Source organism: Solea solea, chromosome 4 (assembly GCF_958295425.1).
Source record: "Solea solea chromosome 4, fSolSol10.1, whole genome shotgun sequence".
NCBI classification, from domain to species: Eukaryota; Metazoa; Chordata; class Actinopteri; order Pleuronectiformes; family Soleidae; genus Solea; species Solea solea.
This window is the reverse complement of record NC_081137.1, coordinates 740,382-762,500: the sequence shown is the minus strand read 5'-3', so window position 1 is coordinate 762,500 and position 22,119 is coordinate 740,382. Positions and strand designations below refer to the sequence as shown.

The 22,119-nt window shown below is 42.1% G+C and overlaps 3 protein-coding genes across 8 annotated transcripts; 1 reads left to right on the top strand and 2 right to left on the bottom strand.

The window, feature by feature from the left end:
- Window positions 1-3,637: 3,637 nt before the first annotated feature.
- LOC131458652 (cysteine-rich and transmembrane domain-containing protein 1-like) lies at window positions 3,638-6,886 on the bottom strand. The gene is made up of 5 exons (XM_058627851.1): window positions 6,848-6,886; window positions 5,067-5,170; window positions 4,849-4,892; window positions 4,568-4,739; window positions 3,638-4,117 (listed from the first exon to the last, which is right to left on the bottom strand). Exons 2-5 carry the CDS (start codon window positions 5,137-5,139, stop codon window positions 3,996-3,998), a joined length of 411 nt encoding a protein of 136 aa, XP_058483834.1. The 5' UTR covers window positions 5,140-5,170; window positions 6,848-6,886; the 3' UTR covers window positions 3,638-3,995.
- An 822-nt stretch (window positions 6,887-7,708) lies between these two features.
- Window positions 7,709-14,644, bottom strand: apbb3 (amyloid beta (A4) precursor protein-binding, family B, member 3). Its single transcript, XM_058627473.1, has 12 exons — window positions 14,352-14,644; window positions 13,239-13,402; window positions 12,897-12,952; window positions 12,765-12,813; window positions 11,874-12,023; window positions 11,276-11,403; window positions 10,859-10,973; window positions 9,467-9,548; window positions 9,293-9,376; window positions 8,895-9,010; window positions 8,620-8,799; window positions 7,709-8,506 (listed from the first exon to the last, which is right to left on the bottom strand). The coding sequence occupies exons 1-12, from the start codon at window positions 14,398-14,400 to the stop codon at window positions 8,255-8,257; spliced, it is 1,425 nt and encodes a 474-aa protein (XP_058483456.1). The 5' UTR covers window positions 14,401-14,644; the 3' UTR covers window positions 7,709-8,254.
- A 1,348-nt stretch (window positions 14,645-15,992) lies between these two features.
- Window positions 15,993-21,477, top strand: LOC131458384 (uncharacterized). 6 transcript variants are annotated; one of them, XM_058627451.1, is made up of 9 exons: window positions 15,993-16,116; window positions 16,848-17,060; window positions 17,403-17,541; window positions 19,013-19,155; window positions 19,260-19,312; window positions 19,542-19,666; window positions 19,758-19,865; window positions 20,182-20,391; window positions 20,878-21,477. In XM_058627451.1, exons 2-9 carry the CDS (start codon window positions 16,849-16,851, stop codon window positions 21,208-21,210), a joined length of 1,323 nt encoding a protein of 440 aa, XP_058483434.1. In that variant the 5' UTR covers window positions 15,993-16,116; window position 16,848; the 3' UTR covers window positions 21,211-21,477. The 6 variants fall into 6 exon arrangements, with proteins under 6 accessions (XP_058483434.1, XP_058483435.1, XP_058483432.1 ...); XM_058627452.1 differs by having other exon boundaries at window positions 15,997-16,103; XM_058627449.1 differs by having other exon boundaries at window positions 16,001-16,197; window positions 16,820-17,060.
- Window positions 21,478-22,119: the final 642 nt, after the last annotated feature.

The following is a 22,119-nucleotide window of genomic DNA, read 5'->3' as shown; positions in this document are numbered from 1 at the left end:
TCACAACTACCTGTCAGTCACATGGCCACACCCCATGTTCCCGCCCCTATACCCCCTCCTCTGTGTTGAAGAGGAATGAACTGCATGTTTATGGATTTATGACACATTTATTGTTTTACACTGATGACTATTTAGTTTAATTTAATTTCGTTTATTTCAGTTTAATTTAATTTAGTATATTTCAGTTTAATTTCGTTTATTTCAGTTTAATTTCGTTTAGTTGAGTTTAGTTTATTTCAGTTTAATTTCGTTTAGTTGAGTTTAGTTTATTTCATTTTAATTTCGTTTAGTTGAGTTTAGTTTATTTCAGTTTAATTTCATATAGTTGAGTTTAGTTTATTTCAGTTTAATTTCGTTTATTTCAGTTTAATTTCGTTTAGTTGAGTTTAGTTTATTTCAGTTTAATTTCGTTTATTTGAGTTTAGTTGAGTTGAGTTTAATTTATTTCAGTTTATTAGTTTGCTTTAATTTAATTTAATTTAATTTAATTTAATTTAATTTAATTTAATTTAATTTAATTTACATTTAATTTTCCTCATACATTTCAATAAGTTTCTTTTAAGTTTTCTTTTAACTTCTAAATTGTCTTTGTATTTTATAGTTTGACATTTTAAGAAATACAAATGTGTGTTGATGATGTTTTTTGTAAAACAATAAATCCATGGAGACAATAATAATTATATTTTAGTATTTAAATATAATTTCAGTTACAGCTCCTATTAACCTTTACATAAATCTTTTTTTGATAATTACCAATGCTTGATATCAAATAGATTTTATAGAGATAAAAAAATGAAAGGGTTTTGACCCTTTAAATGCCAGGTTTGTGTCATGATGTCACCAAAAATCTTGAAAATATGAATTATTTTATTATTAAAGTAGATTTGCAGTACACTGATGGGTTTTTTTTGCATTCATTTTTGTGCAGTGTCAAATAATCACACTCGTACCACTGAGGACAAAAATGGTCCTTTTTAAAAACAAGTTATTAAAAAAATATATATGTTATTATATATTCTACTTTTATTGAGCTGGTTTTATTAATGCCCGAATTATTGATATCAATTTCTAATTCAGTTTTTAAAGCTTTTAACCCTGTAAATGCTTGGAGTTTTATCATGATGCCACCAAAAAAACTGATAATATGAATTATTTTCAATATAAATGCAAATTGCATGTGTTGAGTTATTACAGGGATATGTCAATGAGAGGGAGGGGGAAATTGGGACATTGCCATCTGCTGGAAATACCATGTTTTTTCCCTCTATTTGTTGAATATGGACAAAAACAGCGCCATCTCGTTGAAAGTTGTAAAAATTATAAATTCCAAGCCAGATTGACACCCAGATATAATAAAATGCACGTGTGATGCTTTAATGGAAGTGAGATGAAAAATTGCAGTTTGAATGGGACATTTTTGTGCTTAACCGTCTGAGTGTAACAGCAGCTAGGTGAACAGCGGACCATATTTAAGTCACACCTAATTTCACGAGACTTGGTGTGAACATGTTGCAGCCCAAGACGAACAAAAAAGTCCATCGGGACCACGGCCTCCACTTAACAGGAAGTTGGCCATTTTGAATTTAGCCGCCATTTCACCACAAAACAGGAAGTGCCTTTTCATAAATGAACAGACTCATCTGAGAGCGTTTATTGTACCAGCATAAAAGAAATGGGTCCGTTTGTACGAGACACATTAAAGAGAAAAAAGTTATCAAAAGGTTTTGTGGATTGAATAGGGTGTGGCCGCGGCAACCATCGGAAGTTTGGCAAATTTCAAACATTCGCTGCAAAACAGGAAGTGCCCCTATAACCTTGCCATTATTATTCCGTGGCTTTGTGGTAATTTTTACGGGGGTCGACTCTGGAAACTTGATATGCGATACTGACATAGTGCTCGAACCTGGCCCTATAGCGCCACGCTATAGGTGAACAGTGAGCCAAAATTAAATTGGTGATTTGCGTCCGTCTTGGCGATTTGCACGCTGTGAAAATGTCTTTTTTTACCCAGAATTTCAGAAATGGGAAGTGTCATTCTTCCTAGTTTGACACAAGGTTCAAATTTGATCAATCAATAATCCCTCCCTCTTACCATCCCAGTTTAGGAGCAGTAGTTATCTTTACCTCCTTTGCTATTTGAGAAAAATGTGAATTTTGGATGTTTTAACACCAAGTTTAAGACAAAATAGTTCACGCTTCGATTAAACGTTGAGATTTTTCATTTTGAAACAATTGTCGGAAGAGAGAGAGAGAGACGAAAAGAAGGAAGAAGACGTTTCACCAAAACAGAGAGAGGGACAGATAAGGAGTGTGTGTGTGAACCGGGCGTCCATCTTGTGTCTGTTTCCCCCGTCACCTGTCTCTAGGTGAACCATTAACCAGCTAACGACCATAAAACTCCACTTTATGGAAAGTTTGATGATGACAGCGTCGTAAACGCTAAAGCCTTTTATGGCGTCGCTCGCTGTTGTTGTTCACCTTGACACAGTTTGTGTGCAAAGAAGGAAAAAAAAACCTCGCATGAACAAAGGTGACCCCCAAACCCCGCCCCCTGCGCACTTCCTTTTCTTCTCTTCCCTTTAACAACTAAGTGGACTTGCTTATTTTAATCAGGGACAGAATTTTTTTTTTCCAGAATAACTTTAAAAATATTTCAATATAATTGACTGCACGTTAACCCTTCATGCTCACAGGTGCACTCATGGTAATTTGCCGTGGGAATAATTAATACACAACTCCTTATATGGACGTCCTGTGTGTGTGTGTGTGTGTGTTTATGGGTCACATATTCAGGCTTCTGTGTTTTTGAGTCAAAGTTAGTATTTAATTTTCACATTTTTAGCAGTGATATAAAATAGCAATAATTGTGCAGAAGTCACAAAATTAGACCGTTTTTCTTTTGTTTTTGTTCATAAAAACGAGCCAAGTGAACTTTGAACTGTGACAATTTTAAACATTTTAAGTACTTTTTTATCTCAGCTGTGTTTATATAGTTGGTGGGAAAAAAGGATATAAGACACTCTGTGTTGCGCATTCTTTGTGTAAACTGTACATTTTAACATAGTCATAGAAAACATGTTATTTTGCCATTTGATCAGAAGGGGGCACCACACACACACACACCCTGGAGACTTACTGTAATGTTAACCATAATTACTACTGACCTAATCCTAATCCTAATCCTGACCTATAAATATAATACCTTAACCTCACGTCTTCACCTTAATATGTACTCATTTACATTATGGGTAAGTATTAAACTAAAGACAGAAATAAGAAAGTCTTATTTTATAAGGAAAAAATCACATTATAAGAAAAAGTCATACAAATAAAAGTTTTACGAATTGTTTTATTTTTTTCATTTATTTTCTTTTTAAATTTTTTAAGCCAACATCAGTCCTCATCATACACATCAATCATGAATGAATTCTAAAAAGATTTCCGAGACTAAATTCAGACTTTTGAGATTCAAAGTTTGAATTTTGAGAATTAAGTCAGAATTCTGAAGTTTTAAAATCAGATTTCTGAAATTAAAATCAGAACACAGGAATTCTGAGATTTAGGTTATAATTTCGAAGATTAACCTCTGAATCCTGAAATTTAAGTCAGATTTCTGAGATTTAATTCCGACTTCAAAGTGGGAACACAGGAATTCTGATATTTAGGTCAGATTAACCTGAAATTCCAGTCAGATTTCCAAGATTTGAATCAGAATTCTAAGATTTAAATCAGAACACTGAGGAATTTTGAGATTAAAGTCAGAATTCAGTCCAACATTTTTAAATCAGACTTTTGACACTTTGTGTCAGAATTCCAAGATTAAAATCAGAGCAGTTCTTCTCAGGTCCAAATCCAGGCGAGAGCCCAGGCAAAACCTTTCCTCTTTTTCATTCATTCATTTATTTATCTATTTATTTTCAGAGCTCTCGCATGATCATTTCTGCCCCGCCTGCATGATGGGAGACTCGGGGAAGGTGCGGGTCAGAGGTCAGAGTTCAGCCGAGGTGCGACCTCACCAGGTTCCAGAGGCAGCAGCAGCACAAAGCAGGTAAACAGCTTTTTAGAAACGAGTCCTCGGCACGTCCTCGCCGCTGATCCTGCGGCTCCACCACGAACACTGACAGACAGAAACACAGAGGAGGGGGCGGGGCATATTCAATCTCAGCATCAGCCACAAGGTGGTGCTCTCTGTAATTCAGTTGATGTTGGACAAGAGTGAAGAACATGACACCAGGACTGGGATTATGGTTCGTCCATTTCGCTGTCAGTCAGACCTTTAGCATATGTCTGTGATGTTTTTGGTTACATCTGGACACAAGTCTGATGTGGTGGTTTTCAGTGAGTTGTGTGGTCTGTGGTGTTTTCAGTGTGTTGTGTGGTCTGTGGTGTTTTCAGTGTGTTGTGTGGTCTGTGGTGTTTTCAGTGTGTTGTGGGGTCTGTGGTGTTTTCAGTGTGTTGTGTGGTCTGTGGTGTTTTCAGTGAGTTATTTAATGGACTAATCTTTGCTATAACCTCTGTTTTTTCTATGGAGACTCTTCATTCTTTGTTTTTGTGACCTTTGACCGACCTGTGTGTTTTGGTGCCTCTCCGTACAGTTTGGGGTCGGGGCCGGGGCCGACCCTCTGGTAACCCTGGTATCCAGGCTGGATGACAAAGGTTCCTGGAGGCCCCATCGTCTCTGCTGGAGGCCCAGAGTAGTAGGACTGATCTCCTCCACCTGTGTAGCTCTGAGGAAAAGTCTGGGGAGGGGACAGAAGGGGTTGTCATGGTAACAGTGATGGTCATGTGACAAAAATTGCATTAAATCTCTTTTTTACAGTGTTCAGATGATGTTTTACAGTGTTCTACCTGGAATGAGGAGCCGGGGAAGGCCACATGCTGAGAGCTGAAAGCTGGAAATGAACAACAAGGGATCACATGACCGAAACATCGCATCATCACACCATTGGTAAGATTAATTGCAACACCGGATCAATATTGTTAGTTTTAGCAGTACGGCATTTAAGTTGTTACACATTAAAGTTGGGAGTAGAGTCGTATTGTCTTTCGTGCTGGGACGGACAAACCTGAGGGGAAACCAGGGCTCGGCTGAGTCTCAGGGTAAAGAGGACGATACGGAGGAGGCTGATCGCTGCTCATCAGGACGATGGATGAGAAGAATCTACAGGAGCTAAACAGGAAGAGACAAAAAACAAACAAACAAAACAAAAACAAAATGAATCTGAATGATAGCAGCATTGTACGGGTCCTCACAGCTGCCGCCTTACCAAAAGGTGGCACTATACCCATAACTTAGTTTTCATGTGCTCATGTTTTATGGTCAGGTTTCTTGTCTCACGTATGAAGTTTCGAGCAGTTCGGTCAACGTACGGCGAAGTTACCAGGCACTTCCTGTTTTCGTGATGAATGGTCGAAATTCGCCAAGATTCCAATGGTTGTTGTAGCCACGCCCCATTTGAATCTACAATACCTTTAGGGAACTTCTCATCTTTGATGTGTCTAGTACAAATTGCTGCATGTTTTTTTGTTTTTTTAAAGATGTAGGTACGATTAACGCACTCAGACGAGTTTGATTATTTACGGAACCTGCAAATTGCCAAGATGGATGCCAAATTCAAAATGGCCGACTTGCTGTTGAGCTGAGGTCATGGTGCCAATTGTTCGCCTTGTGCTATGATATGTTTTCACCAAGTTTCGTGAAATTTGGTGCACCGTGTACGAAAAAGTGTTACACTCGGACCGTTAAGCACAAAAGTGTCCCATTCAAACTAATTTTGTGAAATTTAGTGCAAATTAGTTTTCAGCCCTAGCCTACCGTGCTTCACCTTTGGGGCACTACTGATCACGCATTTGCCTTATGTTATCATTTTTTCCTGCCTGTTATGATTTGCGTGTCAATTTTCCGTCCCTTTTCACCAACGTTTAGTGCCTCAAAAAATGCGATAATTCCAGGAATTCCAGTATGTCCTCGCACCACTGTGTCCGTGCACATGTCCTCCTGAGAAGACGGACATGTAGACAGACACAGTCATGCTCTACTGACTGGCTGAAGGACTCACTTGTCCCGCAGGTCAGGAGACACTTCACACGTCAGTCATCTGCCTTCATACCAGTCTAATCAAATCAGCTGGTTTCCATGGCGACCACAGAGAAGGACAGAGGTGTCTCTGCATCCTGTTGTTGACTCATCACTTTGTTTGTCGCCAGGAAACTTGTTTACTGTTGTACTTTATGTTAACTGTGAGTTAACTGCGTCAATAGCAATAGAATTTCAGTTTGTTGTTTTTTTTTTAACATTGTATAATCCTGCAGGATTAAGATTTAACTCATTCAGATTAAACCTAAAATTAAAATAATGTAGCAGCAGCTTCAAGTTCCACCAAAATAAATCTCATCGTAATGTGCAAAGTTTGTGTTAACTGTCGTCAGACCAGACGTCATTCATCATTTTGACAGTTTAGTGACTTCACGCTCCTGGAAATGTACCATCACCACAACACGAACAGTAATATTGATGCCGGAGTCGACGGCAGTTTGCGTTCTATAATTCGGCTCAGGACATTTTACTCACTCGTCACCGAGCGTTGATTTTGGAGTTTTTTTATCGTGTCACAACATCGCGCATTAAAGAGTTGCGCGCAAAGCGGTAGAACAGAGTGAAATAACTCTGGACCACGATCGGATTGCTGAACTATGTGTAAGCCGAATTCATACACACCTCGACACGAACGGAATTAACGCGTCGAAACGCGATTTCTCGAGCTGCCGGCGTCACTTAATGAACGATTTCTTTGAAACTGCCAGTAATTTAAACGGAGTTTGGAGCGCGAGCGGAGTCTGAACTTACCTGCTGCTGCAAGACGAATCTCATACTGTTGAGACGCTGCTCTCTCTCTCTCCCTCACTCCTCACTCCCCCCCTCCCTCTCTCTACCCCCTCCCTCTTCATCATCGTCATTACTATTAGATGTAGATTTTGAAAATAAATAAAATAAAATATTATTATTATTATTATTATTCATCTATTAAAAGTCAGTTAACTCACCTTGTTTATAGAAACTAAACTTACTGTTTTTTTGTAAAAACAACAATATTATGTCCAGTCATGGCTTTTACTGTGAAATTCATGGGTTCATGGGGGCGACATATTAAAGCTGCAGTAGGCAGGTTGAATTTCTCCTGGCTCTGCAATGCAAATCAATTGAGTTCAGCGTGAAACTCGTCCCACAGTTTTGAGAAAAATCCCACAAATCCATATCAAAACGTGCGGTTTGATCGGGAATGGTGTGCTGTTTCGAGTAACCATGGCGACAAAAATCACAAAAAAAACTGCAAAGAATTTCCACATAACTAACAAGCGAACAAACCTGTTCCTAATAAATTGACCGCCTACTTAACACGCGACCATTGTTTGCTATTTTCATTCCAGTGAATGTCGTAAATATGTTTGTGCTGCGTTCACTGACCGGCCTGCGAGGCATTCAAGAACTCCCAGTGTTCTCAGGAAACTGTTGGATTGTTCCTGTAACGTTTGCAGTGCAATTGCCTACTTCCTGTTTGTGTCTTTTCAAATGTATGAAAGAGGATTTGGGCCAAAAGTATATAAATGGATTTTAATTGACTGTTTTGTGAACGTCAGGTAAAATAAATGTTAGAAAAAAATTGAAATGTGTAAAAATCTTCAAAAGAGAAATGATATTTGTCTCATCATTAATCTTTATTATTATTATTATTATTGTTATTGTCTTTAGTCATATAATGTTACGTTACTTCATTGAAATGTCATTGTACTTTTCAAACCTGTAACCATGGAAACCTGTCATGTGACCTAAACATGGAAACATGTCACTCGATTAACATCATATCTCTTTGTTTAGCTTTGACATCAATGTCCAGTGTGGACGCGGTGGTTTTAATGTAGTTCCAGTGTCACTTAAGGCTTTTCCTATGACTAAAGTAATATTTCAGATATTTTAGGACACGTGTCCTTTTGTCTCGTCAGTCCCAGTAAAATCACGACCACATGATCCTGAATCCAGGACGTGTCCACCTGGTGGTTGTTGACGGTTGTTCTGGTTCTGGTTGCGATGAACCTGCGTCTCCAGGACAAGTTCAGACAGATGCGATTCAGGTCCCACCAGCAGGAGGCGACTGTTGCTGGTGACGCAATCGGGCATGGACGATCAGAGCCATGAGTTCAGTGTTCGAGTTCCAGCCTCTGCTGATGTTTGGCTCTGATGGCCCCGCCTCCATCATTAGGAGGTGGCGGTCTGTTTGTTGCGAAAGGTCTCGAAGAACGCCATCATCCCCTTCCTTGCGCTACCGTTTCCCTTCGCTATCCTCGGCATCATCGTGGTGGAGCTGCTGATGCCATGGTAACGGGACGTGAGAGGAGGGAAGGTGGCACTGTCCATGGAGTTGGCTCGTTTGACCTTTGATGGATTTGCACGCCACGACTTGGGCCTCGGAGGAGGAGTCTGAGCTACGAGACACTTCTGATACTGGACCTGACGGAGAGGGACAGACAGTTAGAAGGACGTTAAAGGGACACAGAGTCAGAGCTCCAGAATGTGGACACAACCTGAGTGAGGACATTGCTGGGGACAGACAGGTGTCTCACCATGCAGGCGGCCTGAACGGCCTCGGAGAGGATTCCGGCATCTGGCTCACACCAGAACACGTGACATTCAAACTGCTGCGTGCCGCCGTCGACGATCACGGCGAAGGTGTGGCTGTCGTGGCCAACGCCCAGAAAAGTAAGGAAGCGCACCTGACACTCCCAGAACGGCTCCTCCCCATCCTGTCAGGGTCAGATGACATAGATTAGACAGAGCTGGTGTGTGTGTGTGTGTGTGTGTGTGTGAAGTGATGGACGGTGTTGGACGAGGTTGTTACCTGTCCTCGCCACAGCGACAGGACGTTATCTGTGACGTGGATCACGGTCGGTTCCCAGTCGTCTCTGTCTGTGGAGTTCAAGATGCTCTCAATGGCTCGGTTCAACACCTCCATCCCTGTGACACACACACACACACACATTACAGCACCACTGGATTTGGTGACACCTGGTGGTGGATGATGGGTAATGTTAGGTTTGACATTGATACTGCTCATCAGTACATATCTATGTCTCTATATTTGTGTGTTCACAACAGATGAGTTCAGGTGAGATTATCAGGCGAGTTCAAGTGAGTTCAGGTGAAATTATCAATCAAATTCAGGTGAGATTATTAGGCAAATTCAGGTGAGATTATCAAGTGAGATTATCAGGCGACTTCAGGTGTGGTCCATTTTACCCATGGCTCTGGACACTGGCAGGTTACCAATATACTGAACCTCAAACTTCTGGACCTGCCGCTGCACTGCCTCCAGAAACTCAACTGCAACAACAACAACAACAATGTGTGGTTTCAATAAAGAGCCAACCAGAGAGCAGCAGGTGATGTCAGAGAACAGGACGGGTGAGTCACCTTGTCTGGGCAGGTCTTCAGGTGATATACTCTCCATGGTCAGTGAGCGAGTCGGTCTCATCAGCGACTTCTCTGACATCATCTGTAGACAAAGTTCAGACAGTTATTGATCGTCTTTATATACAGTCACTGATGGTCTATAGAAACAGTCACTGACGGTCATTATATACAGTCACTGATGGTCTATATATACAGTCGCTGATGGTCTATATATACAGTCACTGACGGTCTATATATACAGTCACTGATGGTCATTATATACAGTCACTGATGGTCTATATATACAGTCGCTGATGGTCTATATATACAGTCACTGACGGTCTATATATACAGTCACTGATGGTCTATATATACAGTCACTGATGGTCTATAGAAACAGTCACTGACGGTCATTATATACAGTCACTGATGGTCTATATATACAGTCGCTGATGGTCTGTATATACAGTCACTGACGGTGTATATACAGTCACTGATGGTCTATAGAAACAGTCACTGATGGTCTATATATACAGTCACTGATGGTCTATATATACAGTCACTGACGGTCATTAGATACAGTCACTGATGGTCTATATATACAGTCACTGATGGTCTATATATACAGTCACTGATGGTCTATAGAAACAGTCACTGACGGTCATTATATACAGTCACTGATGGTCTTTATATACAGTCGCTGATGGTCTGTATATACAGTCACTGACGGTGTATATACAGTCACTGATGGTCTATAGAAACAGTCACTGATGGTCTATATATACAGTCACTGATGGTCTATATATACAGTCACTGACGGTCATTAGATACAGTCACTGATGGTCTATATATACAGTCACTGATGGTCTATAGAAACAGTCACTGACGGTCTATATATACAGTCACTGATGGTCTATATATACAGTCACTGACGGTCATAATATACAGTCACTGATGGTCTATATATACAGTCACTGATGGTCATTATATACAGTCACTGATGGTCTATATATACAGTCGCTGATGGTCTATAGAAACAGTCACTGACGGTCTATATATACAGTCACTGATGGTCTATATATACAGTCGCTGATGTCTATATATACAGTCACTGACGGTCTATATATACAGTCACTGACGGTCTATATATACAGTCACTGATGGTCTATATATACAGTCACTGATGGTCTATATATACAGTCACTGATGGTCTATATATACAGTCACTGATGGTCATTATATACAGTCACTGATGGTCTATATATACAGTCACTGATGGTCATTATATACAGTCACTGATGGTCTATATATACAGTCACTGATGGTCTATATATACAGTCACTGATGGTCTATATATACAGTCACTGATGGTCTATATATACAGTCACTGATCACACACACACACATACTGACCTTCGAGCACATGTCATGCAGAGCAGTAGCGATGGCTTTAGCCGGAGTGTTGCAGCGAAACACGTGACACTTCAGCATACAGCTGTCTTTATCTCCCGCCACGAAGGCAAAGTCCCTGAGCACGCACACACACACACACACACAGGTTTCCATAAGGGTTACATACAGTACATTCATGTCCTGGAGACTAAATGTTGAACTTAAAATGTGACGATTTTTTATGTCCTCGGTACATGGTAATAACCCTAACCTACATGGGTGTGTGTGTGTGTGTGTGTGTGTGTGTGTGTGGTTTACCTGTCCCTGCCCAGGTGAAGGGGAGGGGCGTGTTAGAGAAAACAGAAAAAAGTAATAGTGTTAGTGCAAACACACACACAGACACACACACACAGATGGGGAGGCGTGTGATTGGTTTACCTGCCATTGTTGCAGCCCACTCCCCACACACGAATGTTTATGATTGGCTGACAGTGGAGGGGGGTGTGGTCTAAAGGGTCCAAAAGAGTCAGAGTGTCTTTCTTCAGGACTAGCATCATCTCCTGACCCTGCACACAGACAGACGTAACCAGATCCTGAAAGGCTAATCAGATCTAAACCAGATCCCGAAAGGCTCTAAATCAGATCCAAACCAGATCCCGAAAGGCTCTTAATCAGATCTAAACCAGATTGCGCTAGGGACTGGTCTTAACCAGATCAAGACAGTGTGGACTGGTTCCTGATGGTGTCAACTGGTCGAAACCAGATCGTGACAGTTTAAACTTTTCTAAACCAGACTGTGACCGTGTAGACTGGTCTAAACCAGATCCTGATGGTGTAGGCTGGTCTAAACCAGATGCTGACTCATCTGGAGTCATCTAAACTTTTCTAAACCAGATCCTGACAGTGTAGACTGGTCTAAACATTTTACATTTTAAACTGGTTTAAACCAGAATCTAACAGTTGTGGTCCAGAGCAGATCCAGGTGTATTTTTAATAAAACAGTTTGTGGTGGATTCAGCTGGATCAGGTGTCTCACCTCCCCCCACGCTCCCTGTCTGTCTCTCTGCTCGGGGCTGCTGCAGTGAGACAGCTGCTGAATCACGTTACTGACAGCAAGACTGCTTCGGCCTGGAGACAGGTCCTCCTCCTCCACCTGCAGCCAGCCCAGTGAACGCACTGCAAAACACTGACAGACAGACAGATGAGAGAAACAAAAACATGAGACAGACAGACAGAGAGAGAGACAGGTGAAAGCAGGACACAGGGTGAGATTAAGGTCACTGAGAAAAAGAGAGAGTGAGATTAAGTCAGATTAATGCTGGATTCATATAAAACTGGAAGAGAGAGGTGGGCACAACCAGAGATTAGAATCGCAGATTAGGAGACTAAAAGCTTTGTATCACCAAACACAATCCAAATCCAGTTTGTATCACGTCTTCCTCTGATATCACAGCTGAGGGACGCAGAGGACACTTCCTGTCTGTGATGCTCATCACACTAAAATTCCTGAAATATCCAAACCAGATTCTGACAGTTCAGACTAGTCTAAACCAGATCCTGACAGAACTATATACTGGGTTAACGCCTTATTCTGTTAAGATATGAATTCAGTATTTTTGATACTTGATTTTTTGTTGAAACCAGACACTGCGACTGAAACAGTGAGTCATCTTTGGACTGGTCTAAACTAGATCTCAATAGTTTAAATGTGCCAAAACCAGATCTTCATAGTGGACTGCTCCAAACAGTAAGGTCATGGTGGGTAAACCAGATCGTGATCGTGATATTAGATTTTTCAATAATTCCTGAAAGAGTTGATCATTTAACATCATCTTACTCCATAAAATTAAAGCTAGACTTTTATTGTCTGACTAAACCAGGACGTCTCAGGAACAGAGTCTTGTTGTTGGTGGTGTTAAGGTCCCACCTTGGAGTCAGGGTCATGGTTGGTCAGATAATCTTCATGCCATGAAGACCTGAGAAAAACAAAAAAATAATAAGAATGTGGACAGTTCTCAAAAACCCAGTGGATATTTTGGTACGAGCTTTGATGTGTTACCTGTCCTCAGTGGGACTGTCCGTCGGTCCACTGGGGTCCTGCTGTCCAGCTTCCTTCTGTCGAGACAGAAAGATGCTAATCTGAGTTAATTTAGCAAACCCAGGCTAAGTGGGACACATTCTAGGCCTGTCTATGACCTGTTCTGAGTCATTCTAATGCATTCTAACCCGCTTTGGCCCACTCTCGAAATAAATGCTACCTTGCTCTAGTAACTTGTTGCTCGTGTTCTAAACCAGAATGGTCCGTAGATATGTTCTGACGTTCTGTAAAAGGTTCTATGTCACTGTATCCCATATGACCCACTTCTATAAGCTGTTCTAAGCTGTTCTAAACTAGTCTGACCTGTGTATCGGGGGCCTCTGGTGTCCCGGTGACGCTGGGGTGTTGCCACTGGGTGGTGCCGGTAGGAACATGCCAGTAGTAAGTTCCTGTTGAGTCTTTGATGGTTCTCCAGCCAGAGGGAAGGTCTGAGTCCAGCAGCAGGTTCTGGTCAGTCCAGATGTTGTCTGCGGAGACAGAAACGGTCAACATCTGTCCCCACGATGCTATTAGCATTCCGCTGTGTTCACACAAACACAACAGAAACGGTTCAGGTCATAAAAACCACCTGACAGCACACAAGCTCTGCCCCCTCAGTCCATCTGTTGAGATAATGTCTGATAATAAAGGACAAAAGTGAAAAATAGGACAATAAACTGCTGAACAAGCCGAGTGGTTAGAGAATTATAAACGGGAGAGTTTCTGAATTATTAATAAACCCAGAGAGACACAAACTGCGGAATCAGCTGATTTGGAGACAATGATATGATGGGAAGGATGTGGACGGATCAATACGCAGACCATCAGAGTCAAAGACAGCAGAGGAAGTCCACTTCTCTCATGGTTGACCAGTCTCTCATTGCAGAGAGCTGAATCAGAGACAGTCAACCTCATCACTGTCCTGATTAACATCTTCATCATCGTCCTCACTGTCCTCATTAATGTCCTCGTCCACATCCTCAGCTTCCTCCATCCATCAATGACACTGATGAAGGTCATTTTCTCTCCTTTTCCTCAGGAAAGACGTGGCTGAAGTGATTTCAAACAAAATGCAAACTGATGATCAGGATTCAAGCTCAAGCTAACTGCAATTCTAGATATTACGTAATCTAGCGAGCTAAGTAGCCTGGCTAACACCAGACAGCAGTCTCATTTGAGTTTGGGTCCAGGGGTCGTGACAAATTGACATAGCCTTTGTGTGCCATTGGACAGACCTACAACCAATCAGTGCCTGTTGTTGTTGTCGTTGTGGTTGTTGTTGTTGTTGTTGTTGTTGTTGTTGTTGTTGTTGTCATCCAGCAGTGATGGCGATCGAGTGAAGACTTTAGCCAACCATAACTTCAAAGGGATTGTTAGCATTGATGCCCAGTGAGGTGTGTGTGTGTGTGTGTCTGTGTGTGTGGTTTTGTTTCTCACCTTCATAGTTGACAATGATGATGGCCAACATGTAATCCTTGCCCATCATGGCTCCGCCCTCCAACCTGTGTGTTATAATCAGCTGATCTCACAGAGACACACACACACACACACACACACACAAACAGGCCCAGATGACAAATGTTAAAGCCTCTGTCTTCTTATCTCTCTCTCTCTCTCTCTCTCTCTCTCCAGTGTCAGTGTCTCTCGTCCCTCTCTCTGGTCACACCATCACTTCTTGTTTTCTTCTCTCTCTCCTTTCATCTGTCCCTGCAGTCTCTACCTCGTCCCCTCTCTCTCCTCTCTGTCTGATGCAGGATGCTATTTTCCTCCTTTCTCTCACTCTCTCTCCTCCTCCTGATGATGTCATCACTCCCCCTCCCACTCTCTCTCTCTCTCTCTCTCTCCCTCTCTGCCTGGCTCGCCCTGCACTGTAAAAACATGGCATTAAAATAAAATGAGGTTTGTTGACGTTTACGTGGAACACACGTTTATTATTGATGACATCGTGGACCCACCGCCTGCAGGAGGAACACAAAGGGTCTGGTGAGTAGAGAAAGTTCAATGGTAACGTCTTCAAACTGGAACACATCACTTTCATCACATTGGTCATTTCATTCATTAAACATATTTAATATTCAGTTTTATGATAAATAATTGAATAAATGCTTAAAATAACCCGTAAAGCATAGTTACTTTCCCTGGTAACTCGTTACTTTTACAATGCTGTAACTCAGTTACTAACTCACTTTTTGGAACTAGTAACTATAACTGATTACTTTTTCTTTTTTTTAAATCAACTTGTCCAAATCTTCTCCTGAGGACGAGAAACTGCGGCAGACTGCAGTGACGTACAAGAACATCTCAGGGTTAACCCGCTTTCTGGGATACCCCCCAGAGAGTTCACGTGAATGTTTTTCTTGTCACTTTGTAAAAACACAAATGTATAATCACATTTAACATTTGTCTCTTTGAAAGAACTCATGTTGTTGTCGATGTCAGATTCTTTGATGTTTGCTCAAATTGTCATGATCATGATGATCATCAATGAGGTGATTTCTTCTTTTCTGTCACACTGAGGTGAAACTCAGTGATTGTTTGCTCTTTTTTCTTCCTAAATAAATAAAAAACAAGAACAAAGTTTGTTTCTGCCCCTGATTATCAATAAAGATAAGATAAGATGTTCCTTTATTTGTCGCACAGTGTCACAGCAGACAAAAATCAACACGTTAGAAAATAGAAGAAAATAGAAATGAGGTAAGAAAATACGTTTTAATAAAATATGTGCAAGAAAAACAAGATGAAAACAAGATAAAATACTATCACTATATACAGTACATACAGGAAGACAATAATAGCAATAATAATCTATTGTTGATGATCACAACATATGGTTTGCTGCGAGTCTGACGCTGATGTCAGAACTTCATTCCCTCTTTTACAATAAAGGTGGAGGAGCAGAGTGAACCACGAGGTGGCGACAGAAACACACTCAAGTGACTGACACTCGTCTGTCGTCACTCGTGCGCTGAAAAACATGCATTTCTAATTTCAAAGATCATCCGCTGATGAGATGATTTGAGTTCATGTCGAGTTTTGATCTCGCTCTGGTGACCGGAAGTCGTCACATTTTCCACACGCGCAGAACAAATCGTTTCCGGCAACAGATCAAGTGTCAAAATGGCGGCCCTTCCTTCGGCGTCTCTGCGGCGTCTTGTGCGTTGAGACGTGCGTTGACAGCAGCGGAGGACGGTAACGGTCGACGGTAACGACGATGTTTCGATGATTGATGACGATAAAATCTCGACCGCAGTTCAGACTCGTAACAAGCTACTTCGCTGGCAAGGTAGTCTGTTGCGTGTCGATGTGCGCATGCGCAGTTGCATTGACAGTCGATATTGACTTTTGCGATTCTTCCAAAAATATAAGCTTTCAAACTTTTTTGTGAAGTTTGTTTGCGCGGTTTTGTTAAACGTTCACGAACAGTTTAGTTTGAGTTTAAAATTGAAAGAGGTGGATTCAATTAATGTTTAATCCGAGCGGAGCAAAGTAGAAAGTTCAGACTGATCCGTGAGTAGTTCACGTCACCTTTTTAACTTCCGGTCATTAATGTCAACAGTTCGAGACACACATGTTTGCAGAGATAGAGATAGAAAATAAAACAGCATGAATTATGAGATTAAAGTCAGAATTATGAGATTAAAGTCAGAATTATGAGATTAAAGTCAGAATTGTATTGGAAAAGTCAGAATTGTGAGAATTCTGACTTTTTAAGACAGAATTGTGAGATTAAAGTCAGAATTTGATAAAAAATTCAGAATTGTGAGAGAAAAGTCAGAATTGTGAGAGAAAAGTCAACATTTTTTATAGTCAGACATCAGTGTGCAATCCTCAGTGTCGACCTCTACAGTGGACTATTCTCTCATTTCTACACACTGGACGTTTTTTTTTTGTTTGTTTTTTTAAAGCTGAGGTTCCTCTCTCTCGCACTCTCAGGATGGCGAGGATGTTGAGGCGGGTGGCGGTGGTCGGGGCCGGAGCGGCAGGACTCTGCGCAGCCAGACACATCCTGTCTCGTCCAAACACCTTCACTCGTCCAGTGGTGTTTGAGCTCAGCGACAACGTCGGCGGCACCTGGTGTTATGAGGAGCGAGTGAGCACGCATGACAACCGCCCGCCGGTCCACAGCAGCATGTACAGAGACCTCAGGTGTGTGTGTGTGTGTGTGTGTGTGTGTCTCCTCATCATTCCTCGGATGGTGCATTGTAATTAATTAAGTATTTGCATGCTGGACCTAAAGGTTCTAGCATTTGAGTTCATTTACACTCGAGGTTATTTTGAACAAAAGAATGTGTTATACATTTACAGGAGATTTCAGTGTATTTTAGGACAAAACTAAATCTACAGCAGGTGGCACATGGTAAGCATCACTAAAGTAAACAAAGAAATTATGTAAATACAGACAAACAAATACAAATTTTAAGATGCCCATTAGTTTAATCTCCCGTGTTGTTCATCTATCTCATTTTTTTTTTTTTCAAATTTTGACAGAACAAACCTGCCCAAAGAGGTCATGATGTTTCCTGATTTCCCCTTTGACCCTGAGCTCGGCAGCTTCCTGCCTCATCAAGAGGTGCAGAAGTACCTGCTGAGATACTGTGAGAGCCACGGCATCCGGCCGCACATCAGGGTAAGTCGCCCCCTGCTGGTCACCCGACCTGACCGAGCCGTCGCACGTGATTTTCTTTGGTTTCAATATTGTTTATTTTTGTCCGAGTTTAACATGAGCTGCACACAACTGTAGCACGTTCTGCAAATGAATGTAGATGAAATAAAATGTAGAGCTCTACAGTGTACTATACTCTGTCTATAGTACTCTATACTCTGTCTATAGTACTCTGTAGAGCTCTACAGTGTACTATACTCTGTCTATAGTACTCTATACTCTGTCTATAGTACTCTGTAGAGCTATACAGTGTACTATACTCTGTCTATAGTACTCTGTAGAGCTCTACAGTGTACTATACTCTGTCTATAGTACTCTATACTCTGTCTATAGTACTCTGTAGAGCTATACAGTGTACTATACTCTGTCTATAGTACTCTGTAGAGCTCTACAGTGTACTATACTCTGTCTATAGTACTCTATACTCTGTCTATAGTACTCTGTAGAGCTCTACAGTGTACTATACTCTGTCTATAGTACTCTGTAGAGCTCTACAGTGTACTATACTCTGTCTATAGTACTCTATACTCTGTCTATAGTACTCTGTAGAGCTCTACAATGTACTATAATCTGTCTTTAGTACTCTGTAGAGCTCTACAATGACTATACTCTGTCTATAGTACTCTGTAGAGCTCTACAGTGTACTATACTCTGTCTATAGTACTCTGTAGAGCTCTACAGTGGACTATACTCTGTCTATAGTACTCTGTAGAGCTCTACAATGACTATACTCTGTCTATAGTACTCTGTAGAGCTCTACAGTGTACTATACTCTGTCTATAGTACTCTGTAGAGCTCTACAGTGGACTATACTCTGTCTTTAGTACTCTGTAGAGCTCTACAATGACTATACTCTGTCTATAGTACTCTGTAGAGCTCTACAGTGTACTATACTCTGTCTATAGTACTCTGTAGAGCTCTACAGTGGACTATACTCTGTCTATAGTACTCCGTAGAGCTCTACAGTGTACTACACTCTGTCTATAGTACTCTGTAGAGCTATACAGTGTACTATACTCTGTCTATAGTACTCTGTAGAGCTCTACAGTGTACTATACTCTGTCTATAGTACTCTATACTCTGTCTATAGTACTCTGTAGAGCTCTACAATGTACTATAATCTGTCTTGAGTACTCTGTAGAGCTCTACAATGACTATACTCTGTCTATAGTACACTGTAGAGCTCTACAGTGTACTATACTCTGTCTATAGTACTCTGTAGAGCTCTACAGTGGACTATACTCTGTCTTTAGTACTCTGTAGAGCTCTACAGTGGACTATACTCTATCTATAATACTCTGTAGAGCTCTACAGATATTGACAGATATTTAGGTTATCAATCTATCGTGATTGGATTTGACGCACAGAAAATTCTCTCGTAAAACTATTTCCATCTAAATTTGATAACAAAATGTGTTTTGGATTTTTGCTCAAGTTCAACACTGTGGTGGAAAACGTCAAACCTGTTGCCGTGGCGGCGGGGGACGGGGGCGAGACGACGATGTGGGAGGTGACCTCATCGGAATCGCCGGGTTGTCGGAAGACCGAGACCTTTGACTCGGTCTTTGTCTGCGTAGGGTAAGATGTGACGTCGTCTCGGGTGATGATGTCACTGACGGCGTAAATAGAGATTCCTTTTTTCCGTTTACGTTTGTTTCGACACTCTGTTCTTTGTTTTTTAGACACTACTCAGACCCACACATCCCAAACGTACCAGGGATACAGAACTTTAAAGGTACAGTGTGTGTGTTTTCTGTATTCTGTGATGGAAATAATGATGCAGCATTTCATTTCTTAAATCAGCCAAAAGAAACAAGACGTTAATGGACAAAATTATTCAGCAAATGAATGGAATTAGCAAGAATTTGGATTTACTTTTCCTGGTAGCAGTTTGGTCATTCGTAGAACGTTTCCTTATGCTAAGCTAGGCTAAAGCTGGCTCTCTGCACTCGCTCTGTTTGTAGGAAAAGTGCTGCACAGTCACTCGTACCGGTTTGCGGAGCCGTTCTCGGGACAGTCGGTCGTGGTCCTGGGAGCCAAAGCGTCAGGATTGGACATTTCCTGCGAACTGGCTAAAGTTGGTGCCGAGGTACGACCGAGCTCTTCGTCTCTGTCCATAAATGTGCCGCCGTGTCCTCGCGTCCACTTTCATTTTCTTTACAGTGTCTCTCTGTCTCCAGGTGACTCTGAGTCATCGTGGTCCTCGTCTCTCTGTCCCTCTTCCCACTGGGATTCGCCAGTCCAGTACAGTGGTGGCGATCGAAGACGACGGCAGGATTCGCTTCCAGGTGACGAGACTTTGACCGCTCCACTCCTTCAGTGAAGGACAGACACGTCAGTGTCCAGACTTTGTCCTCCTGAGAAGAACTCACTACTTTAGCTGATTTAGGGTTAAAAGTTTGCACGACCCGGTGTTGTAAATTCTAAAAATATCCCTTCCTACTTTGATTTGAAAGTTCAGGAGAATCTTTTGTGTCTTAGCAGGATCGCAGGAAGCACTTGGCGTTATCACGGCAGAACTGACTGCATTAAAATTCTTATGCGAACAGTTCGTCAGTCCAAACTGAACTACGTCCCTCTTGATTTCAACACTTCCCGTTACAGGACGGCTCGGTGTGCGGGGCTGACGTTCTCCTCTTCTGCACCGGCTACAACTTCAGCTTTCCCTTCCTGGACGCGGATCGGCTGGGTCTGGACATCCAGGACCACTCGGTGTCTCCACTGTACCACTTCCTGTTTCCCCCCGCCTTCCCGTCACTCATCTTCATCGGCATCTGTAAACTCATCTGTCCTTTCCCCAACTTCAACTGCCAGGTGAGTCTTTGTGGTTTAACTTTCTGTCCATATCCTCGGAGACTCGCTCAGCATTCAGCTCTTAACAGCCTTTGGTTTCGTTCATACTTTAACATGGGTCTGGTCTAGGAGCCTTCATTGGGGGGGAGGGGTTCTTCTGAGTTTGTTTTCACACCTAATAGTCTGCTGGACTCTGTACGATTGTGGGCTTGGTTGCATGCTCAGCCGGTCCAAGTTTGTGTTCACATTAGTGAACGGAACCTGTTGAATAACGTAGTCCCCTCCTCGCCGAGGTGTTTACGAGCAGTTGTGATCCATTTCCACATCTGACCGTCGTTCCGCATGCGTTCAAGTGTCATCCACTTCCACGATTTTAGGCGGACCTGAGTCCGGTTGTGCGTTCACACCTCCCCAAATGAGCCAGATTTTCCGTCCGACTTTCCCTCGGTCGTCTCGGACTGATGCCGTCAGACGTACGCTCGCTCTTACATCCGCTGTCGCCCGCAGGTCCAGTTCGCGCTGGCGGTGTTGGACGGCTCCGTCACTTTACCGCCTCGGTCACAGATGGAGGACGAGGTCCTGCGGGAGCAGCGGGAGAAGCTGCAGAGTGGAGTCCAACAGCGCCACCTGCTGGTGCTGCAACACACTCAGTGGGATTACTGCCAGATGCTGGCTCGCACCGCCGGCTTCGCGCCGCTGCCCGCGGTCGTGTGCAGTCTTTACGAGGAAGTGTGGCGGCAGCGGCGGATCCACCCCCAGAACTATCGCAGACTGAACTACAGGCTGGTAAGCGACTCGGAGTGGAGGCAGAGCGACGGAGAAACGTTGACGGTCTCATAGGTGAATGTCTGTTGCCGTGGAGACGGTTGTTGACTGTCGTCTTTGGTCCAATCAGAGCTTGACGCCGCCATCGTAAATTCAAACATTCCTGCGATTAAACGGAAAATAAACACTGACGTAAACGTTTGACCGATCCTCATTATTTTTTTGCTGATTGATGCGTGATGATTTATGAAATTATTTCTACCTGATGTATGAACACAAAGTGTTGGATCTTTGTCTCGCTGTGTCGTCATTACAAGACAATAAAGTAAATTAAATCACTGAGCCGTTTTGTAGACATTACACTGATGAATCAATAATATCAGCCTGATTAAAATCTTTAAATTCAAATCTACAATATCTACGTCACATGTTATTTCAGGGTTACAGACAAAGTTTCTCTCCCACACCAAAGCCCATAGAGAAAATGAGTGATTTTAGCATCACAGCACACAGGAGTTGTTGATACACTGCTGCCTCCATCACTACGTTCAAATGTCTTATTTTGTCACTTCAGCTTTTGAAATCGTTCATTCAGATTGACCTCAGTGACACAAAGTGACCACACGAGGCAGCAGTAGACCAGCAGCTCCTGTGTCCCCGCCAGCTAAAATCACTGATTCTCTCTATGGACTTTGGGTGGGAGAGTGAGTGATTTACAAACTTCAGTTTCCTGTTGGGAAAGTCTGTCTCACAGTGAGATAAAGACGTGAAACATGTTCTTAATTCATTGTAGTCTTCAGTTAAGTGGCTAGTTTGTCTTCTCTTTTGAATCTCGGTGCAGACTTCAGTACCTGGGACAAACCTGAACTATACAGAATGTGCTCGTGATGTGGATTATGAGGTGTGATGTCGGATTCGGCGTCAAACTGAGCTGCGCTTGTTTCCGCCTCGGTACAAAAACTCCAGACGACTTTAATCCAGAAG